The 19,219-nt window shown below is 48.7% G+C and overlaps 1 protein-coding gene across 9 annotated transcripts in view; it reads left to right on the top strand.

The window, feature by feature from the left end:
* The window catches only part of FMNL2 (formin like 2), a 108,344-nt gene extending 89,954 nt beyond the window's left edge, over positions 1-18,390 (top strand). For 2 of the 9 annotated variants that reach the window (XM_048953339.1, XM_048953346.1), the window contains 14 exons: positions 773-1,088; positions 1,461-1,658; positions 2,843-2,863; positions 5,203-5,327; positions 5,786-5,988; positions 6,836-7,070; positions 7,812-7,880; positions 8,526-8,606; positions 8,965-9,094; positions 9,435-9,598; positions 10,226-10,327; positions 10,803-10,901; positions 11,816-11,939; positions 16,391-18,390. In XM_048953339.1, coding sequence (XP_048809296.1) covers positions 773-1,088; positions 1,461-1,658; positions 2,843-2,863; positions 5,203-5,327; positions 5,786-5,988; positions 6,836-7,070; positions 7,812-7,880; positions 8,526-8,606; positions 8,965-9,094; positions 9,435-9,598; positions 10,226-10,327; positions 10,803-10,901; positions 11,816-11,939; positions 16,391-16,500 — 1,977 coding nt within the window. In that variant the 3' untranslated portion in view covers positions 16,501-18,390. Of the gene's footprint in view, positions 1-772; positions 1,089-1,460; positions 1,659-2,842; positions 2,864-5,202; positions 5,328-5,785; positions 5,989-6,835; positions 7,071-7,811; positions 7,881-8,525; positions 8,607-8,964; positions 9,095-9,434; positions 9,599-10,225; positions 10,328-10,802; positions 10,902-11,815; positions 11,940-13,607; positions 13,741-14,985; positions 15,117-16,390 lie in introns of those variants that run through there. The other 7 variants (XM_048953343.1, XM_048953340.1, XM_048953341.1 and 4 more) reach the window with 7 other exon arrangements.
* The last annotated feature ends 829 nt before the right edge of the window (positions 18,391-19,219 follow it).

Here is a 19,219-nt window from a genome sequence, read left to right as displayed (position 1 = left end):
GATGGGCATTTAACTCGCTCAGTATGCCAGCAAATCAGCGATCCAGACGAGTACATCGTACTGCTCAGGTCTGTAGTGTTCCTGGTTGAGTTTTGCACATGTGGTTGGCTTTGGAGAGGAGTTCAGGGTGGAACTGGAATCTTCCAGACTTAGTTTGCAAAGTATCTAGCACAACCTGCTTTCGGTGTACAATCCAGACATTATTTCTTAGCATGCTATTTTAATAACATAATATTAACTAACCTCAGCCTAAATGTTGACCCACAGCATGACTGGTATCTAGGTTTTCTTCTGAATGTCTGCCTTGGCTACTTGCAGATTCAGTCTCTGCTTCGGATCAGGAGCTCTGTTCCTACTTCCCTTTATGGGTCAACATCTGCTCATAGGCAGAGCAACCAGCAAGGCTTGATACTCTGTGTTAGAGGAAAAATCGAGGTAGCATACTAATTCTATGTATTTAAGATTAACATAAGAAATGGAGGCATTATAAAAATAAAACAAATAGCAATCAGAATTTCTGTGTCCCCAGGTGTTGGTATCTGGTGAGTTTTCTCACAGGGCTCAGTGCTGCACACAGCCTTAATGCTGGCGTGGGAAAAACATAAAACAAGTTCTTCCTTACCCTTGAAGATGTATGGTTTGCATGAAAATGCCTTGTTAGATAATGCCTGGCACAGTGCACGGTCTGGTGTCAGGCTGCCTTCTGTTTCTGGTGCTGGTATTCTGTTTTGTGAATACAAATGCAAATCGCTCGTTTCTGTGGCATTTGCAGGAAATCTACAAGGATGCAAATAGCCAGGTTCACACCTTGAGGAAAATGGTGAAGGAAAAAGAGGAAGCCATCCAGCGACAGTCAACACTGGAGAAAAAGATTCATGAACTGGAGAAGCAGGGGACCATTAAGATCCAAAAGAAAGGCGATGGTGACATCTCTATCCTTCCTGTTGCTCTGGCCTCTGGGATGGTGCCGGCAGGGGCAGAGGCTGCAGCTGGCACGTGTGTCACATCCACTGCTGGAGCCACAACTTCTGTACCACTGCCACCACCTCCACCACCATTACCAGCCTTAGCAGCAGCATCTGAGGCAGGTAAGGAGCGTCGTGTCCCCCAGCCACAAGTTGGCTGTGATCTGGAGGTGGTTTGTTATTCTGGGGTCAGTCACAGTAGCCTTGCGCTGAAAAAACACCATCAGTTGTTGTTACGAGGTTGCAGACCGTGTTTGTCTGATCCATTTCTGAGCTCTTAATTAGGCATTGGAAAATACTAACTCCCCTTGTGAGGGTGGTTTCCTCCCATGTTTGTACACTGAGATAATTCGGTGAAGGGTCCAACAAATACTTGGGCTGGTAGAGAGATGCAGTCAGGACAGGGAAGGTAGTGGGCCCCGCTGGGATTTGTTCTGCGTCTGCTTGTGTCATGTTGGTTCCTGTGCACTTCAGTTTGTCCTCTCCTTTCCACAGTGCAAAATGGCCCTGTGACGGTGCCAGTGCCACCTCCGCCTCCACCGCCGCCTCCACCGCCGCCCCCAGCACCGCCGCTGCCGGGTCCTGCCTTGGACACGACTCCTGCCGCCCCTCTGCCCCCACCACCCCCACCATCAGCACCCCCCCTGCCTGGCACCGCCTCTCCCACCGTGGTTTTCAACTCAGGCCTTGCAGGTAAGGCAGCCGTGTGTCTGCCAGGCACGTGGAGTGTTGGCTGGGGGGGCAGGATGCAGAGGTGGGACTTCTTTTCTCTCAGTCCCCTGGGTAATACTCGTCATGTCTATCTGCTGTTATACTTAGAAAGGGTTGCGAAAGGAAAGATGATTTATCAATTAAACAGATTTGGTTTGATCTGTAGGAGAGAGCTTCTTCAGTGAAACTGAAGCTGCTGCCAGAAATATTTTTCTAACGTGATCATTTTTGGCTTTAAGTGAGCAAAAGTGCAGAACTTCATGGTTTTGATTTCTTCCCAGTGCACGATGAAGAAAAATCTGTGCAGAAGAATAGCAAACTTTTTGTAATGTTTTGGAAGGAAGGAAAATTTCCTGAGAGTCTTTAATCGTGTTTTTATGTACACTCTGTCCTATGCCAAGCAGCCCATGCAGCAAATGGCTGTTAATTGGTATCACACTCCTTCCCCTCCAGGAAATCTCAAAAGCACATTATGATTTCAGAAAGAGAGACTTAGGAGCCTTGACTCTCCCCAATGGGCTTTGCAGAGCAGCCCAGTGGTTCTGCAGCATGCAGAGCTCATTGGCACCATGGCTGGGGCAGCAACAGAAAGGCAGGTGTGCCCTTCTGCCCAGCAGTTTCCTGTGCTGATGGGCTGAGAGGGATCCATGGAGGGGTTGGCATCAATGTATCTGTGGTCAGAGCTGTTCTGCCTTGCTGCCTTTTCATTCCAAAGCTGCTGGCTTGATTTTTGTTGTGTCCTTTACCATGTGCCATGGGGAGAGGATTCATCAGAGCAGTTTACAATGCCTCTCTGGTTTCTGCTGCCAGCTTTGCACTTGGACTGAGATGCTGGGGCAGTATGTCAGATTGCAGAATGTTTAAAACCCAGCTGAGTATCCAGAAGGTTCCCCAGTTATGTATGCAGAGGCTGATGGCAGGGGGTGTTTGATGTGGCTGTGGTACAGGTGGGACATGTCCACAGGCAGGCAGGGTGGGCATTTTGTAGTGGATTAGAACTGAAAGGGAAAATGAAAGCGCCTTTTCTTGATAAACCAGTTACATGGCAAGTAATGCTTCTCAGGGCAGGACCCTTCTGGGCTGGGGGGAAGTGGGTGCAGCGATAAATCCTGCTGTTCTGACCACTGCTAACATATTTTTCTCCATTCTTTCTGCTTCCTGGTAAGACGGGCCGATCAAGCTCTTCTGTAGGTTGCTTTCTGCTAAGTATTTAACTACCTTTTCCCTTTCCCTCTGTCCTGCTTTGCTGTGCCCTGTGTGTGCCTGTGACTGTGTGTTTGTGTCCCGGAGGTGGTGGGAGGGCCGAGGTGGGTGCAGAGGGGTTGGTGGACACAAGGCACGCATTAGCTTTGGGTTTGCTGCCAGCCAGCAGGATTTGGCCTTCCCAGGCCCTGATCCAGCAAAGCACTTCAGCACGTAATTAAGATGTGGCTTCTTTTGGGCTGCCCTCCAGCCACGACCATGTCCCCGCTGCGCTGCCCTGAGCAGTGCAATTCTTGAGGACATCACCTTGCCAGCTGACAGCGTGTCTTGGTAAGGGAGGAGATTTTGAAGGAAGAGATTTCGAAGGCATTTTGTTCAGCTGAGTGAGGGAGCTGTCCTGAAATAACCTGGGAGCAGTTACTAATCTATTCCAATGTATGCATGAGATGAAGATGTGTTTTTCATGGGAGTTTTAGTTTGGAAAAAAGTCTTTTATTTTGGGAATTACTTAGGATTAAACACATTCATTGTACACAGTGTAAAGCCATTTGGTTTAGATGAGCAGAAGTTGATGGTGTTCATGTCTTCCAGTTGGACAAATATATTTCTCAGAGTATTCAGACTTTCAGGCTGAATACTGTGTACGTTCCTTGTCACTCACAGACATTTGTTTTGAGCAAATTCTCTAGCTGGGAATTTATTCTTTGCAGCATCCTTGCAAAAAGGAACATGACTTGGAATGTACACGGACACACAACTCAACTGTTGCTTTGGAAGTGGTGGGACAAAGCAAGAGTGGTGTTTTCAGCATTCACCTGGTTCTGGTGCACAAGAGGCTGTGTCCTGAAACTGCTGATCTGTCATGGCAAAAACGTGCAGCATCAGTAGGGGAAAATAAAACAGTTATTTGCTCAAGTGCTTTGCGAGCTGGGAAAGTGTCTTGTGAGATCAAGGAGAAGATAATCCAGCATCTCTATGTAGCGTCGAATAGATGCCCCTGCTATGGATGCAGGGTAGGCAGCAGTCAGAATTTCCTCGGAGCAAGCGCTGAATTGAGCTGAGCCAAACACAAACTGTCCCCACCTTGGGGAGATGTGAACCTGCTGTGCGGTGCAGGGAGCCCAGAGCTGGGTGGGAGGGTCGGGACATGGGCATGATGCTGCTCAGCCTGCCTGGCCCTGCTCACAGGAAAGGGGCTCTTTTCTCCAGCACTGGAGATGAGGGGCTTCTGTTTCTTCTTTGCAGTTTGGGAAGAAATGGTTTCTTTACTAAAACTTTTGGAGTGCCACATTCATCAATCACTGCAATGAAGATCCTGAATTTGCAGCAACTAGCAGCTACGTGTTTTCATCAGCATACAAAGAACTGAGCACTGAATTAACAGAAATGTTCATGTGCCCTCCAGATCTGTTAGGAATAGGAATGAAGTTGTTTTGCTTGCTCCTATGTTACTTTTTGTACTCCTTTCACTGATGAATGAGAGTAGTTTCTTTAGCTTCTCTATGTGGATTACTGAGACACGAATTCTGCATGACCTGAAAAGATGAAAGCCATTACTTAAAGTGTGCGAAAGCTCATGTGTGCTGCAACCCCCTGTTTTGGCTTTAAAAGGTGGCCCTGACCCCTCTGAAAGAGCACTGCCCCATTGCAGCAGTGGAACCTTGGGAAAGGAGCTTTTTTCCTTCTTATCACCTGTTCTGGGTTGAATTTTGTGATGCATCTACTGCCAGTGACGCATCCTCCACCTCAGTGGTGGAGGTGTGTCCTCAGTTGGCAGCTTTAGCTGTTGCTAAGGGCTGAGGCCACCATGCCTTCATTGATGTGGATGGTGCTGCTTGCTGTGCTGCTGTTAGCAGCTGGGTTTGGGCTGCACGTGCTCAAGCAGCCCTACACTGTGCGTGGCCATGCACCAGCTTGTGCCGAGGTGGGCTCTGCAGCCAGCAGGACAGGGTTAAATTTGGCTGCTCCATCAGTTTTCTTTAGTGTTTAAAAATAACATGGGCTTTTAAAGCAGCCCAGACAACACGGGGCAATAAAAGTAATAACACATTTCCTTTTGTGTAGTTTTCACAGCCTCTGGCGTTCAGTCCCATTCTGCAGACGCTGGCCCTGAAGCAGCCAGAGGGTTGGATAAAAGCCTCTCTGCACTGCCTGCCTGTCAAGGCAGCAGGATCTTTTCAGGCTTCTCAGGGTGATCATTTAGCTATGGCCAGTTCTTCCTCCAGTGCTGGAATGCCAGCTCTATAGAGATCACGGTCTGGGCACATGGGGTGTTTTTCAGCTGCTGGGGAGTTGATCATTTCCTTTCCACTGGTGTCTTTAGCTGTGAAAATCAAGAAGCCAATCAAGACCAAGTTCCGCATGCCGGTGTTCAACTGGGTGGCCCTCAAACCCAACCAGATCAACGGGACGGTCTTCAACGAAATAGACGACGAGAGGATCCTGGAGGTACGAGCAGTGCTGGCTGCCTTCCGCTCCCCCTGTCTGTCCACAGCTCAGTATTGGCCCTTGCAGAGATGTACTGTGGCCAACAGCTAGGGGTAGGGCTGGTGTGTGGCATCGTACCAGGGAAAGAGGCCTAAAGCAGCCCAGAGCAGGGCTGAGCACTCAGGTGCTGTGTGGTCCCTGTGCTATGAGGTAGATGCACGTGGCTGGATGAAGTGAGAGTGCTAACGTGAATGTTTGCCTGAACTTCTGAACACGCATAGGGCTGTTGGGGCTGGAGGCCAAATTTCCTGATTACTGACTCAGGAGCTCATGTTTACTACACTGTGCAACCCCTGGCTGGAGTTCTCTGCTGCAGCCACAGCAGCCACAGGGTCTTACTGCAGTTCTGGTATGATGCTGGGCAGTGTGGGATATAATACTTGCCGTGGGAAGGATAAATCACTTTCTTTCCTTTTTAGGATTTAAATGTGGATGAATTTGAAGAAATATTCAAAACAAAAGCCCAAGGTCCGGCCATTGATCTTACATCAAGCAAGCAAAAAATAACTCAGAAAGGGTCGAACAAAGTCACATTATTGGATGCAAACAGGGCCAAGAATCTTGCCATCACTTTAAGGAAAGCTGGAAAGACAGCGGATGAAATATGCAAAGCTATTCACGTGTAAGTAAAACACTTGTCAGCAAAGAAATCATATTCAAGATTTACTGTGGTTTTTGGTAAGTGGAATGGCTTTGAATTGGCAGTTGATGTAAATGTTTTTGCATCTGGAAAAAATCCATCAGTAAGGATGGAACCAATCTGAATTCCCACAAATCGGATTCCCTTGTACTACAGTATGTTAACTTGCAGTTTTGTGTTGCTCTATCACTATATGGGCTTAACAAATTAACACATATTTCATTAAATAAGCTAATTTGTGTTCATCCACAGTATGTCATTGCATACTGAATTTCTCATTTGATGTACATGGTATTTTTTGTTCTAATGAACACTCCAGAGGCAGAGTATCTACCATTGCAGCTTGCTCCACAAAGCACAAGTTGAGTCCAAGTGCACTGGAAGCATTTTGCACGCAGTGAGGTTTATGTAATCACCCCACGCAGTGCCAGACCCAAATGTGATACAGGTGTGTCCAAGCATAACTGCAGCATAGGATCCTACCATGCCCCATCCTGCAGGGTATGGACCCAACCTTCCAGCTCCAGCCCTCCAGCTGTGCCAGCTCCTTCTTTGGAAACAGAATCAAGGTGCCAAGCAGCATTCACACCAGCACTTATGTCCGTGCTGTCTCTGCGCAGTAAGCAGGTTAACATCTTTATGTGCAGACAGCTTCATGGGCAGGATTGTGCTCACAGCTGTGGGACACCCCCAGGGATGGTGGCCCCCCACTCCCTGAGCAGCCTGTGCCAGTGCCTGACTGCTCTTTGGAGAGGGAATCGTTCCTGTTATCCAAACTGAGCCTCCCCTGGCACAACATGAAGCCATCACCTCTCATCCTGTCGTGTAGGTTTGACCTGAAAACGCTGCCAGTGGATTTTGTTGAGTGCCTCATGAGGTTCCTGCCCACCGAGAACGAGGTGAAGGTGCTGCGGCTCTACGAGCGGGAGAGGAAACCCATTGAGAACCTGTCTGATGAAGATCGGTTCATGATGCAGTTCAGCAAGATTGAGAGGCTGATGCAGAAGATGACCATCATGGCATTCATAGGCAACTTTGCTGAAAGCATCCAGATGCTGACCCCGGTGAGTGGGAGACAGCCCTGGAGATGTGCTAGTCATGGGGAAATGACCTGGGGGTGTCTGGGTGTGGGACACTATTTCCACATGGGTGGGAAATGTGGGAGCTGCTCTCTGTGGTGCAAGTCAGGCTTGCAGGGCACAGTGCAGCCAGGTGCTGACATGGGGCTGCCAGGGCAGGTTGTAGAGATCTTAATTTTCCTTACACAGTGATGGTTTGAGTGTCATAGAGTCATTCTGAGTTCTCACAGAGGCAGAATGAGAAACAACTGCATGAATGAAGAAGTGCTTTTCTAGGTATATTCTCATCTAACAGTGACTCAGAGATCCCAGGCACTGTTTCTGTGGCAGCTTATACCCTGCACTGCTCCACATCATCCTATTTCTTTACCCTGTAGAAGTTTAAAACCAGTTTCAATGAAAATCTACGTGTCTGTGCCATCACAGAAAATTACTTTCAGTGCTGGTCTGAGGGCTCTTTGAAGTATGTCCCATGCATCTTTCACAGTCATAAGGACTGAAATATAAATAGTTTTCCTCAACCACATCTGAGTGTTAGAAATCTGCAGTGCAAATTAATTTTTTGAAATCCTGACATGCCAGGGCAGGGTAGCATTCATGCTGGGACGCACTGAATTGATTGAAAACGTTGCTGGTTTTTTGTTTTCCTTACAGTGGAAGTGTTTTGAATTTAATTTTACTTTCAGGTTGTGCATTAACCAAAATTCTCCCTGTGTTTACTTGCAGCAACTTCACGCCATTATAGCTGCATCTGTCTCCATAAAGTCGTCTCAGAAGCTTAAGAAAATACTGGAGGTATGTCTGACTTTGGCTGTGCTCAACCACTCACCACTGCATCCCTTTATGTGTACTGAAAGTGCACGTGGATGCTGGTGTACAGACTCTCAGAGGTATCATAGAATCACCAAGGTTGGAAAAGACCTAAAAGATCACCCAGTCCAACCGTTCACCCATTCCCAATAGCTCCCACTAAACCATGTCCCTCAACACAACATCCAGCCTTTTCTTGAACACCCCCAGGCTCGGTGACTCCACCACCTCCCTGGGCATCCATTCCAGTGCCTGACCACCCTTTCTGAAAAGTAATACTTCCTCATGTCCAGCCTGAATCTCCCCTGGTGTAGCTTGAAACCATTCCCCCTGGTCCTATCACTAATGACACGAGAGAAGAGGCCGACCCCCAGCTCACTACAACCTCCCTTCAGGAAGTTATAGAGAGCAATAAGGTCTCCCCTGAGCCTCCTCTTCTCCAGGCTGAACATTCCCAGCTCCTTCAGCCTCTCCTCATCAGCCCTGTGTTCCAGACCCCTCACCAGCTTTGTTGCCCTCCTTTGAACACGTTCCAGGGCCTCAATATCTTTCTTGCAGTGAGGGGCAAAGTGAGGTTTCATTGTGCATTTGCCCTGAAAATTCCCTCTCTGCTCTGTTTTGCTCTGGCAGATAATCCTGGCTCTCGGTAACTACATGAACAGCAGTAAGCGAGGAGCGGTGTATGGATTTAAGCTACAGAGTCTAGACCTGGTGAGTAAACCAGAGGCAACGAGGGGACATGAGCTGAAATGCATCCTTTTAAATGGAGAGTGGCTGCTCGGGGCTCATCAGTCCCCAGCCAATAAAGGCAGAGGCAGTAGAGCATAGCGGTCAGGGGGAGGCTCTTCCCTGCACTCCCTCTGAGATGACCCTTACCAGCATTTTGGTGGCCCCTCACAAGGAGGCCACAAATCCTCAGACCGCTGTGGAAATCCACCCACGTGTGTGGGTCTTTACAGCCATCTCTGTCAGATGGAGAAACACTCGGGAAAACAAACACCCTTTCAGTTGCTTTGTTTGGTGTCTGCTGCACCTTAACCCAGCAATCTTGTTGCTTTTTTCTCCTCAGCTCTTAGAAACAAAGTCAACAGACCGAAAACAAACCCTGTTGCACTATATTTCTAATGTTGTCAAGGAGAAGTACCAGCACGTATCCCTCTTTTACAATGAGCTTCATTACGTGGAGAAGGCTGCTGCAGGTACTGTAACCATGGCCGTGCCCTTAGTGCACCTGCTGGGCTCTCAGTGCTTTCCCACTTGGACCATTCTAAGAACAAAACCAGGTGGTTTCAGTGTTATCTACCAGTGTGGTAGCAGAGCCAATTTAGGGAGGGCCCTTAGTGCCAGCAGGTTGCCTGGCCTAGCACGCACAGCAGGGATTGGTGCTGTTAGCATCACAGCAGTGACCTCCCCTACTTGGTGAGGGGCAGTGGCAGCCACTGCTGTGGTTGGGGGCACTTTGTAGTAGGGAGCTGGTCATGCTGTGGGTTGGGTGCTTGCACAGCAGGAGCGATTCAGCAGTTTTGTTTTGTTTCCTAGTGTCTCTAGAAAACGTCCTCTTGGATGTGAAGGAGCTCCAGAGAGGCCTGGATCTGACGAAGCGTGAGTACACCATGCATGACCACAACACGATGCTGAAGGAGTTCATTCAGAACAATGAAGGAAAGCTGAAGAAACTGCAGGATGATGCCAAAATTGCCCAGGTATTTCTTAATTCTTGGGGTGTGAATGACTTGGAGAAGCAGAGCACTCTGTGTTTTCTGCTGACACTGAGTTACTCTGCAGTGGGGTTTGAGTGAAGAGGCACAGAGTCTCCATGGCTCTCCTTTGTTCTGACGTGAATGTATAAAATGTGCATTACTTGTGAAATGAGGAATTATTAGTCTGTCATGGTGCATAAAAGTTTTTCCCATGATGCTGCCCTCATGCATTCTTACCATTCGTTTTTTCTCTTTTGTGGTGAGGCCACCCTTAGGTTATTTGCTTGTGCTGCTGTTTTTCCTAGCAGTTCTTCTAGCTGCAGATACGTCTTACTTCCATGAGCTTGGTGACAGCCCTGCACACGTTCTTGACAAACTCTGGTTCAAGCTCTCCTGCTCACTTCTGAGACAGGCTTTAGCCACGAATGAGTAGCAACATGTCACAGCAAGTGCTTGCTTTTATATACACTGCAGGGAGGAGGAGGTGCAGTTCTGTGTTTGCTCCTGTCCCCATGCTGAGTGTAGGTGTGCTCATGCCAGCCAGGGATTCCAACTCGGAGGAAATGTCAACCCCTTACACCAAGTTCTGATATGCTGGTGAGCATATCTTGAAGTGTGTGCTTTTTGTAGGATGCCTTTGATGATGCTGTGAAGTATTTTGGGGAGAATCCGAAGACAACACCTCCCTCAGTTTTCTTCCCAGTGTTTGTCCGATTTGTGAAGGCCTATAAGGTAAGCAGGAGCATCGTCCCCTTCTCTTCTGTCGTTCTCAGCATGGTTTGCCATCTGTTGTCTCAAGGTTCCCAACAGCACAGCTTGTAGCTCCCCCTAGCTTCGATGCAATGCGAGCACAGCAGCACCAGCCCAGGACTGCACCAATAGTTGGTTTGGGATTATTTTCAGGGCTGAAAGGCAGCACTGCTGTCTGAAATGCCAGAAGAGTCCTCAGAAACAACGTCTGTGAGATTAAAGTTCTCACCTTCAACCCTGACCCTTTGGGATCAGGGTCAGGGGCTTTGTGTGACCTGGAAGTCTCTCCCTGCCCACTGATTTCAGACTTTGCTTAGCTGAATTGCTGCACCCTCAGTTTGCCTCCTTGGAAAATGCAGTTCATTTGTAACATTCAGGTTCCTTGTAGTGATTTAAAGATGTAACTTTTTGGGTCTTTTTATGTATGTTTGTGTGTGTGTGTGTGTGTGATAAATAGCAAGCAGAAGAAGAGAACGAACTGAGAAAAAAGCAGGAACAGGCCTTAATGGAAAAACTTATGGAACAGGAAGCGATGATGGAGCAACAGGACCAAAAGGTATGGAGCAGACAGGTCTTACAGGTGGGGTGCATTCACCTGTTTTTCTTCACAGCTCAGAACCTGCAGCTCTGTGCAGTGCTTGAGTTGCCCAGACTTAGAAGAAATGACCCAGACCCAGAAATGTGGTCTCTGAAAGTTTTCTCGTTTTGTGGGGAAAGCTGAAATTGACTGAAAGAATCCAAGTGTGTTCTAATTCTACTTCAGAGCTTGCAAAATTCAGAAAGCCAAACAGACAAAAAGTCACCTAGCCCGTGTTGCTGTTGGCCACACTTTTTTCCTGCTTTGGCATTTTACTGTTTTAAAAATCCCCTCTGTATTCATTGTGCAGAGCCCCCCGTTGCTTGCAGGGATCTCCAGATCTTTCCCTGTTTGAGCATCCCAGCAGGAGTTTGCCCTGTGTTACCACTTGATACGAATTTTATGACCTTTTCTTTGTTTTATTTTTTTCCCTAAATGAATGCTTTAGATGTGCTGGAGCATTTCCACAGCTCCAATGGCCCTTGTGTTTGCTGAAGCTGCTTCATGCGACTCTCATGCCTAACAGGTGCCCTTAATCCCAGCCAGGCATTTTCTGTTGGATGGAAAGCTTGTTCTCCTCCTTCACTTAATGCTACTTGGAGGAGAAGGCTTGGAGTCTTGTTCCAAGTGAGGAGAAGGTTTAGGATGGAACTGCAAACCTAAGAAAGAGAAACAGCTTGGCAGCCAGGCCAAGTTAGCTTGTAACTCTGGCTGTCACCCCCAGCTCCTGAGCTCGCCATGCTCACGTCTTTCCCTGGGCTTGCAAAACTGGGCAGAAAGGTGGCAGTTACTGGTGTTCATTGCTGCAGGTGGGGTCACCTGGTCTTTCAGACAGAAGAACTGGAGCAAAGATCCTTACAGATCGTTACAAATCCTCTCTTCTTTGCTTTCAGTCTCCTTCTCATAAAACAAAGAGGCAGCAGCAGGAGCTAATTGCAGAGCTCAGGAGGCGGCAGGTCAAGGATAACAGGCATGTGTACGAAGGGAAGGATGGTGCTATTGAAGATATTATAACAGGTAAAGCCCTTTTGTTCCATAATCTCAGAGGCCCTTTCACCAAGGTTAAAAATGCGTATCTGCCTAATAGCTATTGTACGTGCATTATGTGATTCTTGTAGAGCTGCTGGAGCACAGCTTAGGAGATTGTTTACATGACGTGAATCAGTGATAGAAGGTTTTGCTAAGGGAGCAGACAAAGCCCAGTAACCTGCTTTTGCGTGTTCACTGTTGGTGCTGCCCGTGTTTGTCACAAGCACAGACTTGGGGCACGTGCTGTTTCTGACCTCTTCTCTTTCAGCATGTTGGGACACACTTGGTCTCTGATCTCTAGAGTAAGCAGCTCAGATCTCAGCTGATATTCGGTGGGGATATGCATGCTGTGCAGATCTTTCCCAGAAATCTTTACTTTCCCGTAACTGGAATGAATGACAGATGTTTAACATTATTAAGAGCCTGCATTTTCATTAAAATGGACTAGCAGTAATTGCACCACATTATTGCACACTTACAGGAAATCATTTAGTCAAACCTGAATAATGGATGGCCCTGAGCAGCTTCTGGTTTTACTGCTTTTCAGTTTGGCAGAAGTCTGCCCTGATCACCACTGGGCTGCAGGGGGGGACAGAACCCACCATCAGTGCTAGGGAAGCAGGGACGTTGTGAGCTGCTAGAGCTCCTCTGAGTCGTGCTGTGCTCAGCAGTCTGTGCCACTGCTCTCGTTGCAGTGCTGGGATTTTAGTGCACTTCTTCACCTGTGGTGTGGAAGGATCAAGACTGTAACACTTTGATGGCTTTACAGCAGTTGAATTCTGTTGCACAGAAAGTCAGCAAAACAATCTTTGAGCGATACGGCCTTGACTGCTTCTCCCAGATGTTTGTCATATTGTTTCCTCCCTCTGGGAGGAAGAGGAGAGCTGCTTTACCTCTCAGTGAGGAATTTTTGCCCAGCTGCATGAGAGGGTTGGAATGCTCTTAGTGAAGCTTTCACAACTCTTTCTAACGTTTGATTAAGAGATTCCTATGATAATATTCTCCATGTAAGAGGCAGACTTGCTGTAATACCCAATCACTCCTGCTTCTACGTCTCCTTTGGACTCCTGGAAGCTGGTGTAGTTGGCGAAGTGTCTCTGCTGCTCAGTGGGAGAAACAGATGGTGCAAATGATGCCAGCCTGCGTGCAGCCCCATGCCAGCATGCCAGGCTCAGCCAACCTGACCATCCCCTGTGGTGCCCAGCCCTTCCAGCTATGGGGTGCCCCGGGGCCCTGGGCCGTGCAGTGACACATGAGGCACAGAATGTCAGGTTGAACTGAGGTCACTTGGCTGCAGCCTGTGACAGCTCGTGCAGTGGCATGGAAATAATCAGAGGTGTCACTTGATGTTGGCTTAGTGCCTCATCAGGTGCACGGGGAAGCCCTGCTGGCTGGGACAGGATGGGATGCGGTCTGAAGCCACGCTCTTCCAGAGTCATAGCCTTTACCTTTAGCAACAGTCTTTCAAAACCAGAGACAGATACTCAGTGACTTAAAACTGCCTCCTTACCAAATCCTCCTGCGCTGCGGTGTCATGGGCTGGTTGGAACGTGCAATCCTGTACCTGGTTGTCCTTAACCACGCGCTAACCGTGTACTAATGCCATCGATCTGTGCTTCTCACTGCTCTGTTTGTTTGGCTGTTATTCCCATGCAGTGCTGAAGACTGTGCCCTTTACAGCTCGAACCGCCAAGCGGGGCTCTCGGTTTTTCTGCGAACCTGTTCTCACTGAGGAATTCCATTACTAAACTATTCCTCTTTCACATCTGATGCTCTTAGACAAAAAAAGGTTGCTGTAGATTTTTTGACACTTCTCCATTTGTATGGACCTCAGCCAGGATCGTGTGAATGTTGAGTGTATAGCAATGTCCGGCGTCCGCCTGAAGTCGTATCGATGTCACCTTCATTGCATGTGTTGTGTTTCAGTAACGTTTTATTTCATCCCATTCAGTCTGTGTTGGATGCTTTTGGCCATCCTCACATTTCAGAGGCATTGCTAACCCTGGTGACAAGTGCCATAGAACAGCAAGTGGGGGAAGTCACAGTAGATTTGGTGCTGGCTCCATAGGATGGACAAGGCTCAGGACAAACACAGTCGTACTGTGACAGTTCACTTGGCTTTTCTATGTCATCTCTGCTGGCTGCAGATCTTCCTCTGCATGCAAATGTACCTGAGTAGTCTGCATGTAATAACTGAGCTGTAAGCTAGGGGGAACTGTGCATGGCTTTGGTGGGACCTCCTTGGGCTTTGCTTTACTGGTCTGGAAGGGTTATCTGTGGTAATGTGTCCCCTGTGCAAGGAGCATCGTTTCGGCCTTTCTAACCCTTGCCTGCACGTTTGCATGTCAGACACAGAATGGAGTACATCTTCTCTCATTTGTTCACATCCACGTCTAACTTTTTCAGTTCCATGCCAACTTTTATCAAACTAAAATTGGTAATGTTAGCTGAGCATTAACCAATTCTCACAGAGGCCGGCACGGTGCCGTGGGCTTCGTAACAGCGTGGGGTGAGAGCTGGGCTGGGTGGGAGGCAGCAGGGCTGGGATGTGCCAGCACACAGCTATGGGCACGGGGCAGAGCTTGGCATGGAACTGAGCACCATAATCCTGTGGTGTGCAGTGTCAGGAGGGTGTGCTTAACCCTGCATGTCTCTTAACACTGTTGTCTTGAATTAAGGACGGATGGCTTAAGAAGACAACAGTGTTCACTTGGCAATATGTATTTTTATGAATGCTTCTAATAAAATTGCAAACTATAATCAGCTCAACAGTTATTTGCTCTTTCAAGTTAATTGCTGTATTATCTTCCTGGAGCCAATCTTCAAAGCAGCTTGGAATTTGGTTAGCAAGAGGGAAGGGTGGCCCTCGTGTCCTTTCCTCTCCTCCTCTAACCTCTCATGGCCTCGGCCTCACCCCTCCTCTCGCTCTGCTGGCTAACATGCCTGCCATTTTTGAACGCTCAGTTGACTTGCTCTCCATTTCCCATCCCATTTTTTACTTAACCATCATTTTTTTTTTTTTTTTTCTGTTTAGCCCTAAAGAAGAATAATATCACTAAATTTCCAAATGTTCACTCGAGGGTAAGGATTTCTTCTAGCACATCGGTGGTGGAGGATACACAGAGCTGGCAAGCATCACTTTTTACTTAGCTTCCTCCTCTCTCTGTATGCCCGAAGCCTGGCAGCAGCTGTGGCTAAGCATAGTGCTGGTGAGGGCCTGAAGGCAGCGGACATTCAGCCCATTGGTTCCCACCTCTGTGTGGCAGGGGGTTGCTGAGCCTGCTGGCTGGTCGCCACCTTCCTGCTCTCTCGATTTTGGCCCTTTCTCTTCCAAGTTGAGCCCGAGGTAGGCAGCCTTGTCCCAGGTTGTTACAGCCCGTAAATCCCTGGCTGTAGCACCCAGCTCCTGCTGCCTGTGCTACGCAGGTGTGTGGTGCTGCGGCCGTGGAAGGGGCACCAGTGAAGACTGGGAGCACAGGGCAGCATGGGTGGCTTCTGCTGTGATGAGAGCTGAGGAGTTGGGAAGTGGGGTTTAGAGTGAGCTGTAAGTCATCTAGGGAGTGCACGGGAGGGTTTCCCCAACGAAGCACCCATTTTTTTTCTCCCAGGAAAAAAGAAAATTTCTACCTCAATTATGTGTAAGGTGCACCAAGCATGCGGTGTAGCTCATCTCCATAGCACAAGAAGCCAAGCAGTCACCTGTCCTCACCACGCTCTTAACACGGGCTTTGTTAAACCCCCACTGCCGGCTTTCTCCATTGTTAGCTCCATCGCATGCTCAGTACTGCCCTCCTCTCCCCTCCCAGCCCCAGCAGCAGCCCAGCCCTGCACCCCTCGGGTGGCAGCTGTGGCTGCAGGCTTGCAGGCTGGGCGCAGGGGGATGCCTGCTTTTTCTCAGGGCACCTTCTGACAGTCGAATGGGCGGATGGGCCACGTAAATGCATGCCTGTTTTGGTCAGCACTTATCCCATTGTGTCTTGTGTTTCACATTCACCGTGTTCCATCCTGCATCAGAGAACTCATTCAGCGCAGGGCGGTGAGGCCCTGGCACTGCTGCCCGGTGCTGTGTGGTGCCCCATCCCTGGGGTGCCCGAGGCTGTGGGGTGGAATTGGGCGATCTGTAAGGTCCCTTCTGACCCCATCCCCCAGTTCCATGTCTCTCATCTCAGGGATTTAGAGGCTGCATAAACAGTGTTAGTGAATACGAGCTGCCCAGGGGTGGGCAGACACCCAGCCCAGCAGCGCTGCTCCGTTAGTGCCCCCAGCACTTGGGGCGCACACCAGCACCGCCTGCTGCTCGGTGTGTTGCCATGGGGCCCATCAGCTGTTCTGCTAGGACCCACTCCCTCCTCCCGTTGCTACCCAAGCTGCTTTGACTGGCTTCCAGCAGGCCCGATCCCTGCAGTGCACGCTGACCGGGGCCGCTTTCCTCCCTGCAGATCTTCGAAACCAGCCGTACCGCCGGGCCGACGCGCTGAGGAGGAGCGTGAGGCGGCGCTTCGACGACCAGACCCTGCGCTCTGCCAACGGCACTGAGATCACCATGTGAGCTGAGGCCTCCGCAGGGCCGGGCTGCCAGCGGTGCCCCTCCCTGACCGCCTTGGGAACAGTATGGTTACCCCTAAAGGGCTCAGACACCTAGAAATGCATAGGAACGTCAGCGATGGGCTCTCCGCTCAGCCGTAGCTAACAAGTGCCTAAAATGGAAGTACCTGCTCAAATTAATCGAAGCAATAGGACTTGATTTGATTGGGTATCTTTTGACACCAATACGTTATTCAGTATTTTTAACCAAAAAGTAAAGTATGTGTTGTTTTTGGGTGTTTAGTTGGGTTTGATTATGTGAAAACTTAGCGATCGGTCTTCTGTTGGCCGGACCTGGATCCCGACTGGTTGGAAAGAGGTAACTCTGGATGTGCTCTGCTGCTGGGCTTCTACATGCATTCCTGTCCTTGGCCGAGGGCTGACCTTGGCTTCAGCTGCACTTACTGGCTTTTTTTCTTTTAAAAAGAAACAGAACATTTAAGGGCTTTCTGTATCTAGTAGGGAAATAGCAACAAGAAGAGCTCCGTACCTCGTTCCGCCATACAGACTCCATGCGCCGTAGCTGGACGTGGTAATGTAATTCTGTGGTGAGATCTTTGGCAGTGAACCCTGTGTTTGCTGTAAGGTTCTGGGTTTGGTGGTGTGCAGTGCGGGGCTGAGGCACGAGGGGTACGGGGGAAGCGGTGCATTGCAAGTGCGCAGCGTGCGAATGGCAGAGAACGCATTGCCTGCTCTTCAGTTAGAGGCACTTTCATCTAACAGTGTATTTATTAATTAGCACTAAGGTATTAACATCTCAGTAATCAGTATTAGGGTTCCGAGGACCATTACAGCTCAGTAGTAGCACAGAGATCTCATTAGTGCCCCGTACGGCCGCGGTTCCGGCTGCGCTGTGACCCCACAGCTCCCTCTGACAATCCAGCTCCAGTTAAGTCTCAGGGCTCACGCGTCCATCAGCCGCCCTGCAAGGTTTGGTGTCACATTCCGAAAGCTTCCCCAGGGACGGAGCAGCGCCCTCTGCGCCCCACAGAGCCTGCAGCGCCGCCTGGAGCCGGCGGTTGTCCGGCCCAGAGGAGGAGTGGGACTGCAGCTCTGTTTGTGCTTCCCGAGCTCGTTGTGCTCACAGCTTCCCCTCCTGGCATCGCCGCATCAATATGTTAATTGTAAAATTTATTGTATAGTATTTAACCACTGAATTTCTTTTCTTTTATGTTGTGCTTACGTGAACCACTGGTGAAGGTCCCACTTTTCTTGGATAATGTGTAGTTATATGATAATCTGTTTTTAAATGTACAGATATTTTGCTACAAAATCGGTGCCGTTTTTTTTATGGTTTTTACACTTCTTTCACTCCCACTTTAGCCTCTGGGTAATATTGTAAATATTGTTTAAAAAAAAAAAAAAAAGCATCATCCTGTGCTATACAATCCGAATGTTATTTTAACTTATAGTTTTTGTTTTTATATTTAACTAAATGGACAGCTGGGGGCTCAGTTACCGCATTGACCTCTGCTCACCCATTTCCAGAGCGTTTCCTTTATCAGCAGCCACCCCTGCACTCACAGCACCGTGTGCTGAAGGGAACATGCCACTGCCTCCCTGCACTGGGAGAGCATTCAGTCGGGCCAGCAGTTCGGTACAGTGGTGGTCAGAGGGCTCACAGCTCCACTGCCTCATTCCTGTGCTCAAAGGTATTTTGTTGTTTTGGTTTTGTTTTTAAATTTAAGACAAAAATGATCATTTGACTGGAATGGAACGCTGGCATGTTCTCTTTCATATTTTTCTAGTCATAGATCTGCTTCTTAGCAATATTAGAAGTGTTTTATAAAAGCAGTTCATGTTACTTTCCTGGTCTGTCCCTGGCATAAGAGCAAATAAACTATTTACACTACTACACTGTAATCCCTCCTTTCCTTTTTTAAGTGACTTCTACAGCGTTTTCTTGCCCTCTGATGGGGCCGTGCCCCATTGCCCAGCATTGCCATGGACAGAGAGGCTCCAGCCCTGCAGCAGCCCTGCGGTGCAGCTCAGCCAGGGCAGGAGCCCCGCTGTGCCCCCAGCAGCAGTTCTGCAGTCAGTGCTTCATGCACAGAGATGCACTGGTGAGTATTTCCCCCTAAACATGTGAAAAACATCAGTAGAGTATTGAAGTCCTAAACTTACAGAAACCAGTGCTATACCTGAGCTGTAATTGATAGGAGGGTTTAACAGCACAACCAGGGAGGGTGACTTACCAGCAGCTGTCTGTCTGTCCATCTGTACATATTCCAGTCTTTCCACCCATCCATCCTTCTGTACGTCCATCCATCAGCCTGTCTTTTGATCAGTCTGTCCCTCTGTTATTCTGTGTTTCCGTCCATCTTTTCATCCCTGTCTGTCCCTCCATCCATCCACCTGCCTTTGTTCCTTTTTGTCTTAACATCTGTCCTTCCACCTGTCCTTCCACATATCTGCCCATCCGTCTGTCTGCCTGTCCATCTGTCTTCCATCTTCCTGTCCCTTGGATGGCAGAAAGAAGGACAGAAAGATGGAGGGACAGACAGAAAAAGAGGGAAGGACAGAGGGATGGACAGGTGAAGAAGAGACAAATAGTGATGGACATACAAAGGACACGACAGAAAGGCAGACAGACAGATGGACAGGGAGATAGACAACAGCCAAAGCAAACCCCCCCCAAGTGCTTTCTCACAGCCTTTGAATTAAATTCTGCTTCTGGTTGGTGT

Source organism: Lagopus muta, chromosome 8 (genome assembly GCF_023343835.1).
Source record: "Lagopus muta isolate bLagMut1 chromosome 8, bLagMut1 primary, whole genome shotgun sequence".
In the NCBI taxonomy this organism is placed as follows: domain Eukaryota; kingdom Metazoa; phylum Chordata; class Aves; order Galliformes; family Phasianidae; genus Lagopus; species Lagopus muta.
This window is presented reverse-complemented; position numbering and strand designations above follow the sequence as displayed.